The 19,622-nt window shown below is 31.5% G+C and overlaps 1 protein-coding gene across 2 annotated transcripts in view; it reads right to left on the bottom strand.

The window, feature by feature from the left end:
• Window positions 1-789: 789 nt before the first annotated feature.
• The window catches only part of LOC126882677 (zinc finger protein 227-like), a 110,679-nt gene continuing 91,846 nt past the window's right edge, over window positions 790-19,622 (bottom strand). Inside the window, exons 1-2 of one of the 2 annotated variants that reach the window (XM_050647654.1) lie at window positions 9,773-10,016; window positions 790-3,474 (exon numbers count right to left, since the gene is read on the bottom strand). In XM_050647654.1, the coding sequence (XP_050503611.1) occupies window positions 1,556-3,474; window positions 9,773-9,968 (2,115 nt within the window). In that variant the 5' untranslated portion in view covers window positions 9,969-10,016 and the 3' untranslated portion in view covers window positions 790-1,555. Of the gene's footprint in view, window positions 3,475-9,772; window positions 10,017-19,622 lie in introns of those variants that run through there. The other variant, XM_050647660.1, reaches the window with a different exon arrangement.

Genomic DNA, 19,622 nt, shown 5'->3' with positions numbered 1-19,622 from the left:
AGAGTGAGGGATAAAAAAAATTGAACGTAATAAATGAGTGCTGAAAGGCATATGTGGCGCCCTCTGGGCAATGCATAATTTTTGGTAAGGAATTTAGATTTCTCGACTCAAGAAACCCCCAGATATAAAATTTCATATTGTTATCTCATACCTATCAGGAAATATTCAATAATAAATAAAAAAAAAGTTTAACTTTGACACCCTGTATCTCGGCTATTATAAACTTTGTATTAAGGTAAGTTAGCTTAAATCGGCCTATTTTAACCTCAGGAACCTGAGGTTAAGCTATGGCCCATTCTTTACCAAACACCCTGTATGCATAAAAATTACTTTTTCTTTTAATTGTACCAAAACGCCCCATTATTTTTGTCCGACAAGTGATACAATATGCATTACACATGTAAAAGAACAGTACAAAATAAAAATGACATCTGTGGTAATAAATAAAAAATTTTCAGGAAATTGACATCTTCGGCGCGTCCGACTGCGCATATGCCCCGTGAAAATTGTCCGACAAGGTTACCACATTATTGTAAAAAGGTTTTATGATAGATACCGTTAAAATTATCGATGTGGTAATAAATTTATTATTTTCATAAATTTGACATATTTAGCGTGTCCGACGCGTCATATGCCCCAATATTTTTGTCCGACAAAATTGTTTTCGTTGTTTATATGATAAAATCCATTGATTAAAATAGAATGACCAATGTGGTAATAAATTTTTTTCTTGCATAAAATTGACAACTTCGTCACCGCTTGACAGACAAACGCCCCACTACCATAATGCGCCAAGCTCAAAATTTGTCCGACTCCACCCAAATAACAAGTACAAAAAGTTTCAACGGTGTGGTCATAAATAATAATTGTATATGCGGGCCCAAGGCCTATAATCTTTGTTTTTTTTATAATCTACAAAAATGTTTTATATAGTTTTCTCAGTTAGATGCATAGTTTTTAAGGTATTCGCAAAAGACCGTTCGAAAAGGTGTCATTTTTCAATGAAAACGGCCAATTTTCAACCAAGAATAACTCAAAAAGTATTGAGTTTTCAAAAAACAATTATAGTACAGTTTTTACTTAGAATTGAGTTCTCTAGTCACTTCTGTGGTTTTTTTACCAAAAATTTTCCACCCCCGAGAAGGGGTAGGAACCACCCCCAAGATAAAAGCACACATCGGCATAGGGTAGACTGTGAATTAGGAGATAAGTAGAGGCTATTTCCAAAATTTCATTAGAATCCATTCAGTAGGATAGAATTCGGAGGTAATATCCTATTCGTACTCCCATTGACTGGCGTATTAAAACAAATTTCACGTTTTCCCCAGCGTGCATATTCAAATGTCTTTTCAAAGAACTTACAAAAATAAACTGCTTCAAACAAGTTTCAAACTTCTATGGTTTCTCTCCAGTGTGCACTCTCAAATGTTTTTTCAAATCATTTGTTTTAGTAAACTGCTTAAAACAAATCTCACACTTGTAAGGCTTTTCTCCAGTGTGCACTTGCAAATGAGTTTTCAAGGAAGTTTTAAGATTAAATTGGTTAAAACAAATTTCACACTTGAGGTTTTTTCCCAGTGTGCTGTCTTAAATGTCTTTTCAAACTACTGGCTTGACTAAATTGCCTAAGACAAATCTCACACTTGTACGGTTTTTCTCTAGTGTGCGTTCTTAAATGACTGTTCAAAATACCTGCCTGAGAAAAGTGCTTAAAACAAATCTCACACTTGTAAGGTTTCTCCCCAGTGTGCACTCGCGAATGGGTTTTCAAGGAATTTTTATGACTAAATTGCTTAAAACAAATTTCACACCTGTGAGGTTGTTCTCCAGTGTGTACTCTCAAATGCCTTTTTAAACTACCTGCATCACTAAATGGCCTAAAACAAATCTCGCACTTGTAAGGTTTTTCTCCAGTGTGAATTTTTAAATGACTTTTCAAATAACTTGCTTCACTAAATTGCTTAAAACAAATCTCGCACTTGTGCGGTTTTTTCCCGGCGTGCACATTCAAATGTCTTTTCAAAGATTTTGCCAAAATAAACTGCTTAAAACAAATTTCACACTTATAACGTTTTTCCCTTTCCTCAGCGTGCACACTCAAATGTGTTTTCAAACGATCTGTTCGAGCAAACGGCTTAAAACAAATTTTACACTGGTAAGGTTTCTCTCCAGTGTGTGTTCTTAAATGATTTCTGAAAGTGCCTAGTTCTCTGAATTGCTTCAAACAAGTGTTACACTTGTATGGTTTTTCTCCAGTGTGCTGTCTCAAATGTATCCTCAAAGTATTTCTTTCAGCAAACTGTTTAAAGCAAATCTCACACTTGTAAGGCTTTTCTCCAGTGTGAATTCTTAAATGACTTTTCAAATAACTTGCTGTAGTAAATTGGTTAAAACAAATCTTGCACTTGTAAGGTTTTTCCCCAGTGTGCACTCTCAAATGATTTTTCAAACCAATTGTTTGAGCAAACTGCTTCAAACAAATTTCACACTTGTAAGGTTTCTCTCCAGTGTGCGTTCTTAAATGTGCTTTTAAACCACCTGGTGCACTAAACCGTTTATAGCACATCACACACTTGTAAGGTTTTTCTCCAGTGTGTGTTCTTAAATGATTTTTTAAATAAAATTTATGAGAAAACTGCTTAAAACAAATCTCGCACTTGTAAGGTTTTTCCCCAGTATGCACTCTCAAATGTCTTTTTAAAGTACCTGCTTGACTAAACTGTTTAAAACAAATTTCACACTTGTGAAGGTTTTCCCCAGTGTGCACCAGTAAATGTCTTTTCAAATTACGTTCTTGACCAAATTGCTTAAAACAAATCTCACACTTGTAAGGTTTTTCCCCGGTGTGTCCTCTCACATGTTTTTTTAAAGTATGTTCATCACTAAACTGTTTAAAACAAATCTCACACTTGTAAGGTTTCTTCCCACTGTGCTGTCTTAAATGTCTTTTCAAACTACTGGCTTGACTAAATTGCCTAAGACAAATCTCACACTTGTACGGTGTTTCTCTAGTGTGCGTTCTTAAATGACTGTTCAAAATACCTACCTGAGAAAACTGCTTAAAACAAATCTCACACTTGTAAGGTTTTTCCCCAGTGTGCACTCGCGAATGTGTTGTCAATGAACTTTTATGACTAAATTTCTTAAAACAAATTTCACACCTGTGAGGTTTTTCTCCAGTGTGTACTCTCAAATGTCTTTTTAAACTACTTGTTTCACTAAATTTCTTAAAACAAATCTCACACTTGTAAGGTTTTTCCCCAGTGTGCTTTAGCAAATGTGTTTTCAGGGAACCTTTAAGACAAAATTGCTTAAAACAAATTTCACATTTATAAGGTCTTTTTCCAGTCACAACTGTCATAGATTTATTTAAAGTTTTTCCTTCCGTGTGTTGACTCGTGTCATTTTCGTCGTGAGATAAATCTTCAATGACTTTCTCCTCAATTTCCATTTTGCTTTCATCTTGGAGATGACCTAAAATAAAAACCACTATAATGTAATTATTAGAGCAAAAGGGCAAATGAATGCAATAATCAAATTTAAGACCGCAGAAATATGGAACATGTATGATTCATAGAGGTATATATTAACATAGAGTGAGCCTACCTTCCACGCTTCCTGATCAAGTGAAGAGATGGACAAGATCTCATGGACTTGTTTGCGGCATCTCTTTCTAACACATTGTATCGAGAAACTAAGATGACATTAAGTGTGAGTATAGGCACGGAAAGGGAGGACTACTGTCGCAGCTTTACTATGCATAAGAGTGAAACAGCACTAAGCCAAAAGTGAAAGCCAAGTGAAAAAAGATGGTGTCGTCACTTCGCTCTGAAAATCACACTCTCTCTATGCTAATATATAACTCTATGGTATAATTATGCCAATGAAGTATACAGATAAATCATTGGATTAAACCTTCATTAATTTGGCATCTAAATCTGAATATATGTTTGCAAGTCACAGAGTTGCCACAGATTTTTATTTATTTTTTGTATAATGTACCGGGTGTCCCAATAAGAATGGCTGTCAGCCATATCTCAAGAACCCTTTATAGAACAGCTTTGAGAAAAAAAATATAGAAAAGTTGTCTCGGGAAAAGCCTGGAAATTATTTTCATAATTGTAGGTCCACCGCTAGAGGCGTATATGTTACCGTTAAAACCCGAATTTACTAGGAAAAACTAGTTTTAACTAAGCGCTTTAGACAGTTCTAGTTTTAACTAGTCAAAACTACATTTGACTGCTAAATTCAATTAAAACTAGAAATCCCGAACGAATTTCATTAGGAGTAGTTGATACTATACTATGTATATAAGAAAGCAAATAAAAAAAAATTGCGAAAACTATCGAGGAATCAGTACCATCTATAGGTAGACCATATGGAAAGACCACAAAGGAAAAATTAGAAATATATACAGCATAAAATCAGAGAAGGCCAGGCAAGATTCACAGCAAGGAAAGCATGCTTAGATCACATATACACGGTAGAACAACTAATAGAAAAAATGATGGCCAAAAATAGATCCGTTAAACCAAGCTATGTTTAACAGCAGTAAAAGCACTCTACAAGAATAACGCAGTAGCAATCAAAATGGACAATAGAATATGCAGTCCATTTAAGATGACAAAGGGACTACTGCAGGGTTGCTTCACATCCCCTACCCTGTTCAAAATATTCCTGGAAAAAACCCTGAAACCATGGAAAAGAAAGTTCCAACGAATGGGTATACCGGTAAGGAACGTATATCTATATACCCGTTTTGCTGACGACCAAATAGTGATCGCACAAGATGAAGATGACCTTAGTTTTATGATGAGGAAACTCGAATAGGAATATATAAAGAATGGGATGGAAATAAACCTGAAGAAAACTGAATACCTAACAACGAAGTATACAGAAATAAAACAACTGGAAATAGACAAAGGTAAACACATCAGAGGAACAGATAAGTACTGGACCCAGTTCTGCAGAAAGCGACCAACCCACATTATAGCAAAAATTGAGCTAATGTCATTTTCCGACTGCTTTCAACCCATTCTTCATTTTGCAGAAGACGACCAACTGCTATCCTAGCATTTTATAGGAGAAAACGATCATCATTGACAATGTTTATTTTATAATCACGAATTATTTATTTACAGAAAACATCCAAACCACATGGTTAACAAATAAAATGTTCTTATAGCCACTTTACACGATGCAAGTAATTGCACAATTAATTGCACAATTTCTTGCGCAAGAACTTGTGCAATAAGTTGCAACAAACTTTCTGCAATAAAGTGATTACACTGACATGAAATGATGAAATAGAAAGAAACTTTGAAAAAATAGCATCAATTTTAGGTTATGTTGTTTTTATAAATTAAATGTGATTTTTTGAGTAGAGTTATCAGATATTAAACTATTTATGTTAGATTATAATTTGAGAAAATTATAATATTATGTATTATAACAAAATCAATTAATACCTAATGCAAGTATACCTACAGTCCCTGGCCATATTATTATGACCAACTATGAATTTTTATAGAAATTAACTATTTCACTAAGTATATTTTGTTTAAAAATTACTTTTAAATTTAATTTAGTTATGTAATGTTACTGTTATACATTAACTATAATATATTTAATAATAAACAGCAATAAAATATTTGAAAATATTAGATATTTATATATTTTTTCAGTTATAATTAGTAATTAAGACAACAATGCTTATTTATCTTGTGAAAAATATGATTTAATTTATTGTATTTATCAACGGGCAATCACCCAATTAAAATACAGTATAAACATTAATCACAGGAAATTTATAACCTAACCTAAAGTAAATTTAAAAATTTTAATTATACAAACTAGGAACATTAAATAAATAACAAACATTAACAAAAAATGTAAAAAATACAAAATACAACAAGTTATCACACACAGTTTTTAAGCTGAGCTTTAAATTCATTTGGAAAACTATAACAATCTAAACCTTCCGAATATTGGTTAGCAAACCTAGGTGTTCTGGACATGAAGGAGTTGTGTCCGTAGTTAGTGCGATGGGATCTAATGTAAAAAGGTTGATTTAGCCTCGTTTGTCTACTGGGAACATGAAGGCTAATTTTCTCCAATAGTTGAGAACCAAAATTATTGGAGTGTAGTATATTATAAAACATTGTGAGATCCTTATGCATGTGTCGGATTTGGAGAGAGGTTATGTTGAGAGACTTTTCTATATTATTAGAATAGTTAATTTCATCAACCCTCTGGTTTTGTTTAAATGCAACAAATCTTAAGCACTTGTGCTGAACTCTCTTAATAGCTAGAATATGGGTGTTATAGTGTGGAGACCAAACACATGAACAGTAATCTAGGTGAGGTCTCACAAGTGAACAGTACAATACTTTTATGGATGGGATATTTAGAGAGTCTTTTGCACAACATTTGATAAACCCTAAAAGTTAAAGTGATTTTGAGACAATAGATGAGATATGGGGGATGTAGGATAAGCTGGAACCGAGCACAACACCTAGGTCTTTTATCTGAGATACAGAGTCTAAAGGACAATCCTTAATAGTATAGATATGATTTGTAGGAGTTCTATTTCGACCAAAAACCATTAAGTGGCACTTTTTAACATTAAGTTCCATTCCGTTGCTATCACACCAATAGCTCAAACGATCCAAGTCAGATTGTAATTCTTGATAGTCACCATCATTCTCGATTTTCAAAGATAATTTTAAATCGTCAGCAAACATTAAGAAAAAAGCAAAGTGGAAACAGGAGACAATATCATTAACATAGATATTGAATAGAAGGGGTTTAAGATGTGACCCTTGTGGCACTCCTGAAGGTACCTTAATTTCAAACGATTGAAAACCCTGAACACATACTATTTGTATTCTTTCAGATAGGTACGATAACAACCATTTTCTAAAAGTTCACCCTGGATACCCAGACCTCTCAACTTATTGATTAAAATCTTGTGATTTACCCGGTCAAATGCCTTTGTAAAGTCTGTGTATACAGCATGAACCTGGAAGCCACCTTCAAGAGATTCCACAAGGAAGTTGGTAAATGTCAATAAATTAAGTTCAGTGGAGCGGCTAGAGAGAAATCCAAATTGCTGGTCGATAAAACAGCATTTTAAACTTGCTGACAAATAGTCACAAACAAGACTCTCAAAAACTTTGGGAATACAACTCAATTTAATTTGTAATCAAGTGAAAGAAGCAAAACGACAAGCTAAGTAAACAATGTTGTCATATCGAGGTTTGGCCAAACACGATGTAGTGAATGTGGGAAATGATTTCAAACTTATTGTTCCTTTTCAAAAAGGCAAGGAGAAATTTTTATATTATGTAAAAAAAGAGGAATTATTTGATATTCTTTATGAAGCACATTTAAGTATTGGCCATGGAGGAAGAGCAAGAATGTTAAATTTTTTAAAAGATAAATTCATAAATATAGCACAAGAAGTAGTATCACTTTTTTTTTAAATTTTGCATACCCTGTCAGCAAAACTCAGTTCAAAAAGAAAAGGCCTTGTTGTAAAACCTATGATATGAAACAAGCGAAGTACAAAGCAATTCCTGGTCTTCTGTAAATCTTCTTCCTCCAGTTAACCTAGAAGTCAGAGGAATATTTGAAGATTCAAATAAATTTAACGAAACGTTAAATGAGAATCTTATACCAAATAACAGCCTAATTTGTTGTGGTGTTTGTGAGTTTGAATGTTTGAACGGTTGCATCTATATCTCATGTAGTATGTTTGTTTACACAGACTGTTGTGCTGAAATTAATGAAAATAATAAAAATGATTTAAGGTGCCTAATATGTTGCCGAAAGATGGTTTGCTTCAACAAGCAAAAAAAATGAAACTAAATTCCAGTAACTTATTACCGGCTGCAAAAATTTGTGATACTGTTAGATTACCTGTACCCGATATTAATAGAGGACGAGCAGATGCAAGGAATATATTAGGCGTTGTTACGACAGTTGAAGATAACATGTATTACAAAATCGGGACAGAAAAGGGCACATTACCACAGTTATTTACAAGAAATCAGTTCAGTGTATGTCCGGCTCCCCTTAGTGCTACCGAAAAAGTTTCAGCTGTTGAAAAATCTCTTCGTGAGATTGCAGCGACTTCCTCTCTATGTAGTGGTCAAGAATACAAAATATGCTCGTGCAAAACCAAATATGGTTAAAAAAAAGTGCTACTATAAGGCAGCTAATATATTATGCAATTCTATGTGTCTCGGAAATTTGTCATGTTTGAATAAATAGCAGGTATTTTTTATACAATTGGCAACTTTGTATTATTTTCTAACACACTATTCAACATTAACCAAGGAGAACAGAGAACAGTTAAACTTGACATTAACCTGTTAATGTCAATATATCTGAATTTCGTACGATATTAACATTACATTTCAGTTAAAGTCAAGATTAACTGGTTAACGTCGAGATCAACCATTTGCGAAGTTTAACCGTAATATATATATCGATACATCAGTATCAGAGTGCACCATCTCAAAAAACATAGTTCTTCACAAATCCACTTTAACTTATTTTCTCTGCATTCAATTATATTCGATTCTGCATGTTGATAAGTCAAAATTTTTTTAATGGTGTTGGAATTTTTAACCCTTTAACTGGTCCTGTACCATAGCAGTAGCTTAACTTGGCGTAACTGGTCCGGCGTCGTCTGCGAAACTACTGTTTTCAAGAAAGCAAAAAAACACTCAAAAATAATGCTTTTATTAAGAATAAATGTTAAAAACATACCCTGATATATTTATATAAAAGTGAACGTAATAAATTTGGGCGTTATTTCAGTTAAGAAAAAAATATTAAAATAAAACTAAAATCCGTACAAATATTTGTAAAAAAGTACATAGTTTTGTAAAGTAAATAAAAAATATATAAAAACAACTTGAAAAAAAGTATTGCTAGGATAAATGTTCAAACTGCACACTAAACAAAAAACTAGGTAAAATAAAAATCGATCAAAAATGTTGTTTCCAGCATCAGTCAAACTTAACCAATTTTATATGCAATTTTTACATAGGTAGTGGTTTTGTACATCCCAAACAAACAGGCTTTTTGCAACAGAAGCACAGGTATTTTGTCATCTTGTGCTTTCTACTCGGACATAAACTGCAAATCTTGCGTTTTTTCAATAATAAGAACATCCTCTTTTTCTTGTTGAACTCCAAGTATGAACACAAAAAAGTAACACAAACGGTCCGGCGTTGTCTGAGAAACTACTCTCAGCCTAACTGTTGTGATAACTTTTTAGGAGATGAGAGAAACTTGTCTCAAATACACCCACTTGTCAAGCTCCAATACTTTAAAGGATTAGACAGAAGGATTTGCCTGTGGACGGTGCCAATTTCCAATAAAAAATTATTAAAAATATTGAATCGTCTGTCAGATGACGCCGGACTAGTTAAGGGTTAAATGGTGTAATTTGAAACTGATAAATAAACATCTTTTAACCATTTACTCATATTTATCTCAATATTGAAAAATTTTGAGTTGGTGCACTCTAATATGTACTGATGTATCCATATAAATTATACAACATATTGTTCAACAAACCTATTATTATTATGACAGGTGCTCCAAACAAAGGAGAGTCAATGAAAAGCCCTATACTCAATTATTTGTATGTTAATGCCTTTAACATTTAACACATTCAACTTAACAAGAAACGAAAAAGTTATTCTTATTTCTACTAAGTACTTCTACTATAATACTAAATATTTTGTTATGTACTAACCTTTTTCAGATTTTTGGTTTTCTTCAAATGGTTTTGTTTCAAAGTCTAAAGAATCATATGTACCATGAGTACTTTCCCTACTAGACTCCTGAAGTTCACATTTAAAGCCATCCCCATACAAAATAGCATCATCCAAATCATTGTACTCTATTTCTATTTTACACGTTTCCTCAATAATTTCTTGTTTGACTTCCATTTTTGATACACTTGATGGACAACATCAAGTTTAGGGCAACCAAACATAACCAATGGACCGAAAAAGTGTGACGTTTCACCCCCACTGCTATGATTCCATTCCATTATAATTATGACCCTTATTGCCATATGGCATAAGACCATCACAAATTGTTTTTTCAAAATTCTGCCTTATTCTGAAGTATTTAACTGATGTAGTATTTTTTTTCAGGATCTATATTTATGTTTAATTAATTCTATATTTTCCTTTTATGGAAATATTACTGGATATCAATTTAAAAAGTTAATAAAAACCGTGTCAAACGTATGTCGTTGATTGTTGTTTGGTTTACCCATAGGACTCATAGAAATATTAAATTTCTGTGGACTTGACACGTTCCTTTTTGTGTTCTCTGTGGGTTTTTCCTATTCCTATCATTTCATTTGTCACATTTCACTCTTATTTGTGTACATTTCTACATTTTGAACACGCAAACGCATATTTTTAACCTAACACCTAACCACAACGTTTTTGTTGTTTTTGTTCATTTCAACAAGGTTGTTTGATTGTTTGTGCAGAAGATAAAACATACAATACTTTCATTATGATTTAATAAAAAAAGATTGATGCGAGATATTGATATCTATATAAATTTAAAATATTTATTATGGTACAAACATTATTCACATAAACTATGTAACATTAGAATGTTACAGACAACAACTAACATTTATTATATTAATAGACAATAAAATAATGTTACATACAGAATTAAAAATTGTATATATTTTACAAATTGGTGAAATATTAACACTACAAATCAGATGGAAGAGTCGGGGAGAAATTCATAAAAATAAATTCTCACTATACTACTTGGGAAATGAAATGAGACAAAGTGAAAGAGGAGTAGGGTTTAGTAAGGTGGTTTTAGTAACTACAGAAAAGGTTACAGAAAGAATGGCAGAGCACAAGCTGGCAACTCTAAAGAAAATTGGCATGATGGTTCTTCGAGCAGCGCATATAATGTAAATAATAAGACTGCAGTCTACATAGAGAAAACAGCTAGAAAAAGTGGAATATACAAGTGATGATTGTTAGGAATGGATAAAGTTACAGTGAAGAATATTTTTTCAATATTGACAGAAGTTTTACATCACGATTATGTCATTAATGTAAAAAAAATCGTTTAAAATATATATTTCTATTTATATCTTATTCACATGAAGGGTCACTACGAAAAACGATCATAGTCATTTTTAATAGTTTCTGTAAAATCATGATTTTAAGGTTTGAAGTCACATTGAGGCGGTGGCTTATATCTATTTTCTCACAAACCTTAATCTTTTCTTGCTGTTACTGTTTATAGTTCGAAACTAACTGACAACCTCTACAACATGGAGCATATATCCTAATTTTGGCCAAAATTGACATTGATTGTTATTCATAGTGACCCTTTATATACATAATTTTATACATTTAAAGGGGGGTGTAACGCTAGTTCGCATAAACAGGTAATACTACACGCACACCCAGGGTAAACTAAAGAACTAGCACAAGAGGCGCCAGACAATCTTTCGAAAGATCTCCTGGCATAAGTATATCGCAGTTTTTTTTAGAATAATTAAAGATGACACAGTTAATGAATGGACTTTCCAAGCAACAAATTACAAAAGAAATAGGACCCAATGTAAGAGTTTGCCAAATAAAAATAAAAAGTATAAGTAGAACAAAATGTCAAATTCTATACAGACTATTAAAGAATAACGATACTGATCTGGTCCCAATACAAGAAACACAGAAAACGAATTTTAGCATCGAGTATAGAGTAGCATATTTTATTTGACAACGGTTTGTTATTTTATGAGAAAAAGTTAGCAATAGAGACAGCTTTGTGTGCGTTAAGACTGTTTTGAGTTATCATGACAGTTGGGAATTTTGTGCCTTAAAAGGCACAATAAATTATGGTATTTGTTATGGCAAATACAACTAAATTACCATGCGTAATTACAGTGACGCAGATTGTGCAGGTGATAAAGAAACTCATTGTTCCACCACTGGCTACGTTTTGGACACTGGACAAGCAAGAGACAGATCTCAGTATCTTTATCAACAACCGAATCTGAGTTTGTAGCTGCATAACAAGCAACAAAAGAATTGGTGTGGCTTCAAAACTGTCTATTAGATCTGAAAATGCAAGATTGCCTACCACTCTATATAATAGACAACCAGAGTGCAATAAAGTGGACATTTGTTATATTTTTTTTATTTAAAAGGTTTGTTTATTTATTTATTTATTGTTTATGGGTTGAACAACTTGGAAAACAAAAAAAAAGGTGGGAGTATTGGAATACAGTTGAGTCCGCGAGTCTTTACCCGTGCGTCATCATTTAAAGCATACGAAATAAGTCGGAAATCTATTTCACGCAACAACAACTGACAGAAAGTGGCTACTGTTCCGATTACGGGTTTTATTATAAAATTTGACTTTATCAAATATATAGAATGTCAAATGTAAGTTTTGCTTCAAAATTTTTGTGCAGAATTACAGCTACATTTGAAGTAGCTTAATAAATTCTTTTATTATTATTGATTTATAAATAAATAAACAATTTATAAAAAAATTCAATAAAATATTTTATTTTTGTTATTTTATTCACTTTGACGGAAATCTAAACACAATCATTTCTTTACTGTGTGAATGACGTTAGCTTTGTATGTTTTAAATATTAATTGCCAAAATATAATTATTTACCTTAAAATTTCAAAGCCCAATATAAAATTAGGTGTGAAAACAACTGTTTGTGTAATATAAAGAAACTTCAAAACGCAAAAATTCGACAAAAACCGCAAAAAATTCAACTGAGTGACAGCCACAAAAGTAAACAAAACAGAAACGTCAAACAAATTGTGCTTAAAATATGAAAACATACCGAATCGTCTTTTTTTGTACCTATCTCTTTTCAATGAACTGAGTCTAGATGGTTCATAAAAATAACATGTGTTGTTACTTAATAACAAACGGCAGCTGGTTTGTCATGAGTTTCATGTGTGGAAGAGAATGATGCTAAATAAAAAGTATGTGTTTTATCTCTTCAGGTATTAATGACGCACGGGTAAAGACTCGCGGACTCAACTGTATGTTTTGTAATGTTGTTCATAATAAGCTTTAGGTTCTTATTTGACAGATATAGAAGATAGAAATGAGGTAAAATAAGGTAAAAAATTAATGTTGTTGAATAATAAAAGAAGTTTTTATTTTAAAGTCAAATCCTAGTTCTTTCTTAAATTAAACATATAAACTCTAATAGCAACAGACATAACTAATGTCAGAACGCATCGGGGTGAACTCTGAGAGTACAACTTAGTCCTGGGTCAAATAACAACCCTTCACCAAATAGAACTTACAAGTAGTAATAGTATGATTGTAATGCATACAGCAAAGTTAAATATATCCAGAAAAGAATAATGATATGAGTAATGGAGGATTAATAATATTATTCAGATTAATAATAAGCAGAACTCTAAATAAGTTAAATAGCCACAAGCCTAGCTGACGTGAACCTAGGGCCTACTTGATATAAAAAAATCAGTTGCTTCAGCACGTAGTCACTGAAAGTTAGCATGTAAAATGGGAAACTATTACAAGAGAATAGCGCCTAGGAATATAATTTAATTCTAAGAAAATGATTTAGATCAGCGGTTCTCAATCTGTGGTACATGTACCACTGGTGGTACATTTCATTATTTGAGGTGGTACACAAAACGCAAAACAGTCAAAATAAGCACTACTATTATAGTTAATTACATTACCTATCTAGATAGGTATTTCAGTTAGGTGGTACTAAAAATAATAAAAAGTATTTGGTGGTACATGACTCAAAAAGTTTGAGAACCGCTGATTTAGATAAACTACACTATGTCGACATAGTGTTATTAGTGGATAATAATTATCGTCCTATATCTTTATTAAGCTTGTTTTCTAAAATAATCGAAAAGACTGTAAGTAGTAGAGTTGGAATATTCTTATCAAGTTTCAAACTGATCTGTAATAATCAACATGGTTTTCGTCAAGGACCAAGGATCATCTACTGAAACTAGCTTGGTAGAGTGTACTCAATTTATTAGTGATAGGATGGATGAGGGTCATTTTGTTGTATCCTTGATGTTTGACTTGAGTAAGGCATTCAATACAGTTGATCAGGTATTCGTTAGCAAGCAAAAAATTTGGTATTAGAGGTCCCCTCAATGATTGGTTTGTCTTTTCTTAAAAACAGGAAAATAATAGTGAAAATTAATGATATACTATCCAGCCCATACTACATAGATATGGGCACCCCACAAGGAAGTATTTTGACTATGATTATGTTGTGTATGTTAACACACTATATATTTTATATTATGTAATTGTAATTATTTTTTAGCTTATTACTTATTATTATATAATTATTATACATTTTTTGACACGTCCAATCTGTATCACCTGTATATTGTGTATATTTACATTTGTAAACAGTTTGTTTTGTGACAAATGACAAACTAAAAATACGACATACGTTCCACTATTCAACTAATTTTACTCTTATTTCAATTTAAGCAGCTTTTTTATTGTATTCCATCCATGCAAACATGAGATAAGCTTATTTACCTTCATTATAAATATATTTCAATAGTTAAATCTGAGTTAGTCAACCTAAAAACTCGCAAAGAAAAATATAGGATTTAATTTTGACCCTTATGTTCAGTAACAATACGGACAGCCATAATTTGTGCATAGAATCATTGTCAAATTTCCCGCGTGAAAATTACGTCACGACTTTTTCGGTCCATTTGAATTTGTTTTGTAGTTGACATTTGAGGTAATCTAAAAACACTAACAGTGTTGCCATGTTGTAAAATATTTCTTACTGTAACATCTAAAATTCAAAAATGAATAGAACACAATATATAATTTAAAAATCGAAAACAAATGTTAGATATAAATCAGAAAATATATTAAAAGCATTAAAATTATATAAAAATCAATAGTGGCAATAGTTAATAGAAACACTAAACAATGTGAAGATTTCTAAACTGTAACTAATAAAATATCTAAAATACTAAATAGTAATAAAAAGAAACTAACTTAAACTGTAGACTGTAAACTCTAACTAATAAAATATCTAAAATACTAAATAGTAATAAAAAGAAACTAACTTAAATGAATAAACTAACCTATGAAATAAACATCTAAATTATAAAAAAAAAACACTTGATTATGTATGTATTCCAATTTTACACACAAAAGTGGAAATCACTTCAAATATCTTTGAATAATAAAATCTATCAAGGCATCAAGGAAAAAGGAAACAAGAATGACAGCATAGAGAAATAACAAGAAGTTATTTCTCTATGAATGACAGACAACAATAACCGTAAAGTGGGCGACGCCTGGTGGCGAATTTGAAAAGCATCAACTCAAGGAAAACATTGACTTTGCCACTAATTTGTGTACATATTTGCGGTCAGTTTATGTTGTAATTAACAATAATTTCGACTTAAAAAAACTATTGCAGTGTTCCTCAGTATTCATTCCTATTATACTCTACGTAATGACCTAAATTAACCAATGCCAAATCACACATTTTGTTAATTTAACGTTTGTATTAAACGTAGTATTTTGTAATGTTTAAGCAACTGCAAAATTAAATAAATAAATAAAATGTAGTATATATTCTGTACATAGAATGTACATTGTTATGCAAAATATCCCGACCACCTCGTAATGTCCAGAACACATGTATTATAAAATAAATTCACCTACTTAGTTTCCAAGTTTCCAGTTTTTATTAAATTAAAAATTGTTACCTGTTGGTGTAAAATAAGCTGTAGTGCACCTATCAATTAAATTAAAAACAAAATTAGAAATCCTAAGATAGATTAATAATTTTTAGAACGCTGTGTGATTATCGAGGGGCCAGATTTTTTTATTAAAAAAAAAGGTAAAAACAAATCAGTAGTTAACATCAAATTTTAATGAATGCATACAGATTAAACATAATTTTGAGTCGTCTTTAACTTATAAGATGTCTTAGTTGCAAAACTTGGTGGTTACTTTGACAAAACACTCCTGTAAGGCCCGGTCTTTTCACCTCCGAATAACTATTTATTAGGAAGTTTATTTGGCAGATTACATGTAAATCTGTCAAATAAACCTACGAATAACTTTTATTCGGAGGTGAAAAGACCGGGCCTAAATGATTTTAATTTAACGTTTTAGAACTGTGAATTCAAATGACAAAATGAATTGTTTTCCTAGAGTTGTCGTCCATCTTTGAAATTTTAAACGCCCTCTGTTGGAATTTATTTTGTGAATAACAAGGAAAGAACATGCAAGGAACCTGTGACGAGGTTGTTCGGTGCCTGTGATGAGGCAGGGATAGATGTTACAACCATAGCCACCTTTACTTTACAAGCCATGAAGAGAAAAAGGCAACGTCGCAATTGATGACGTCAGACTTTCGGACTACCGCTTTCGAAACTACGATTTTAAAGTACAAATTCTGGTAAAATTTATAGTATTTTTTGAGTCGAACAAGAAAATATTATTAATTGGAAGTTTGTACAAAATAATATTAAAAGTAATTCCTTGTAAGTAACGTTTATTATACAAAAAAAAAAACCAATAACAAGAATATAAACGGGATTCATTTTTTTCGAATCCTAAGAAAACTAATAAGTATTTTTCAAAAATTTAAACGCAGAGTGAAAGATTACGTTAGGACCAAGGACCCAAAGTCCCTGAAAACTTCTATGTTTATTTTAATAAGTTACAGGGGTGAAAAACTAAGAAAATTTAGTGTGATTTTTAGTTTCAAATATGTCATTAAAAAAACTTTTTATTCATTCTAAGGGAATTTTGGCCCTCGGTAATAAAGTAATCTTTTATTCTGCGTTTAAATTTTTCAAAAATACTTATTAGTTTTCTCAGAATTCGAAAAAAATGATTACCTTTAAAATACAGGCGTCAAAATTTTTCATTTTGTTCCTTTCCCCTTAAAGTTTGTCGCACTTATTTAGAAACACCCTGAATTGATAAAGAACAAATCTAGTTGTTAAACATAAGCGAATTAATAAAAAAAAACAGAATATTAAGAAAACCGGAGTCTATATAGTTGGGTTTTAATTTCAGTATTTTTTAAATGCCCGGTACACCATAAAAATTTAACTATTTAGCAACAATATTATTACAGCGGTATTGTCAAAGAATTAGGCTATAACATATTATAAAAATCACTTAAATCTGCCAACAGGTTTGGGAAATATGAGACATTAAAAATGACAAAATTTTTAAGTGGACGGATTTCTATATGCACGCAAGTTTATATAAAAATATATTATATTGAACTAAAATCATCTTCATAACATACCTTTTAATGTTCTTTATAATTTGGAGCACGAAATATTGTAAAATATTTCAGTTTCTCTGTAAATAAAGTGAAAATTATTTAAAAACAAATGAGAACTGTCAGAATTAGTCGGTCTACCAATAGATGTTGCCAAGTTTCAACTTCATGGCTTGTTAAGTAAAGGTGGCTATGTTACAACCCACAGTAAAGGACAGGAGTTACAACCCATTCCGCGATGTTGCCAAATTTTTAATCAGGATCGGAATCCTAAACGCGGCAGATTTAAAAACATGTCATTACACGTTCTAAAAATTGTTCAATATTTTGTCTATAATGTCCATATTTATTGAATAATCCATTGAATTACTACATCCTAACACTTGCATTTTTTAATATCTTCTTCCTAAAAGTGAATCAAATGTATTTTTTCTAACTCGATAATTAATTACATTAGAAATAGAGGTATAAAATATAAGTACACATACAGAGAGGATCTAAATTATGGAATAAATTCATTTTCTCTAAAATGGACGACTTTAGAGAAAAATCCCGAAATAGGTCGATTTTTATTTTCAAATTACAATTTTTTGCCATATATTTCATACTAGTGACGTCATCCATCTGAGCGTGGTGACGTAATCGATGATTTTTTTAAATGGGAATAGGGGTCGTGTGGCACCTCATTTGAAAGGGTGTTCAATTATCTATACACTAATATAAACATGAATATCATTATTTATACAGGGTGGCCAAAATAATAATTTTTGAATTAATTAATTGACGAAAAAAGAAGAATGTATGCAATTTATTTAACTCAAAATACGTTCTATCGCCGTCAGAAAATAGAAAAAAATGTTTATTTGACAATTAAGCATTGCTTTTCGCTTAAATTAAATGTTCAAACTGCCAAGAGGTATGTGGGAGGCTGTTTGTGATTTAATTTAAGCGAAAAGAAATGTTTATTTGTGAAATAAACATTTTTTTCTATTTACTGACAGCCGTACAATGTATTTTGGCTTAAATAAATTACATACATTCACATTCTTCTTTTTGCGTCAATTAATTTAATTCAAAAATTATTTTTTGCTAAGTATATACCAGGAATAAACTAAATTATTGAATTTACTGAAGTTACGATGTTTGATAACCTTATAAATTTTTTTGTGTTAAGCTTGTCATACACGGGGAGCTATACTATAAAGGCCGCGTCTCACCATCAAATAATTTGATCAAACAGTTTGAGCAAACTCCGGAAGTACGTCAAAGTGACGTCACAATTGCAGTTTTTTTGAAATTCTAAAAATATGTGCTCTCACTATCAGTCTAGTTTGATCAAATTTTTTGTATTGAGTTGTCTAACTTGTTTGTACTTTATTTAAAATGAAAATTTTTCATTATTATCCACAATGAACACTCAGGATGTGACGTCACTAACTGTCACTTTCAGTTTGCTCAAATTATTTGATGGTGGGACGCGGTCTTAATATATCTCATATCGCTCACTACAGTAATGAGTGAGGCTGCATACACGGAACTATAATGTATATTATGGTTCCGTTTATGCAGGCTCACTCATTACTAGAGTTAGCGATATGAGATATAATATATATCTATTATAGTATACCTCCTGGTCAGTAACAAGCTTTATGGGGAAATAGAAGGATCATTAATATACATATATCATTTTTTAATTTTTTATTTAATTGTCCTTTGTATAATTTAATTTTTAAATTTTATAAATCAATGAATTTTGTGTCTGTCTTCTGCCCTTTCATTTTCTCTGGCACGCTTGTGTTGTACCCTTTTCTCCTCTTTTTTTATCTGGGGCAATTGAGCTATGTTGAGTATTAGCGTTGTTCTTTCTTGTAATACATTCTCTAGTTTATTATTGGTAGCTTACTTCTGGAACTAGCTTTTTTTCTTTTAAGAACGCAGGATTCCATCTTCTAGCTGTCATATCTGTAACTAATTTTTTTATTTAGAAAAGTGAAAGGTATCTATTAACAAATCAATGTCTCAGAAGCCAATCGGTGTAAGTTAATAAGTGCTTAAAATGAGATACCTACTAAGATGTTTCTGACAATAGTTGCTGACAAATACAGTCGGAAAAATGAAAGAATACCCATGAACGATCACATCAATCAGTCAATCACATATTTTGTATTTGCTGTTTTTTTTTCCATAAATAACAAACGAGAGAGATAGATTATTAGTAATCTGAAAAATATATTATTGATGTGATCGTTCATGGGTATTCTTTAATTTTTCTGACTGTAAACTGTCTTTATTT

This window comes from Diabrotica virgifera, chromosome 1, assembly GCF_917563875.1.
Source record: "Diabrotica virgifera virgifera chromosome 1, PGI_DIABVI_V3a".
Taxonomy (NCBI): Eukaryota; Metazoa; Arthropoda; class Insecta; order Coleoptera; family Chrysomelidae; genus Diabrotica; species Diabrotica virgifera.
The sequence above is the reverse complement of the archived record's forward strand: the minus strand, read 5'-3'. Positions and strand labels throughout refer to the sequence as shown.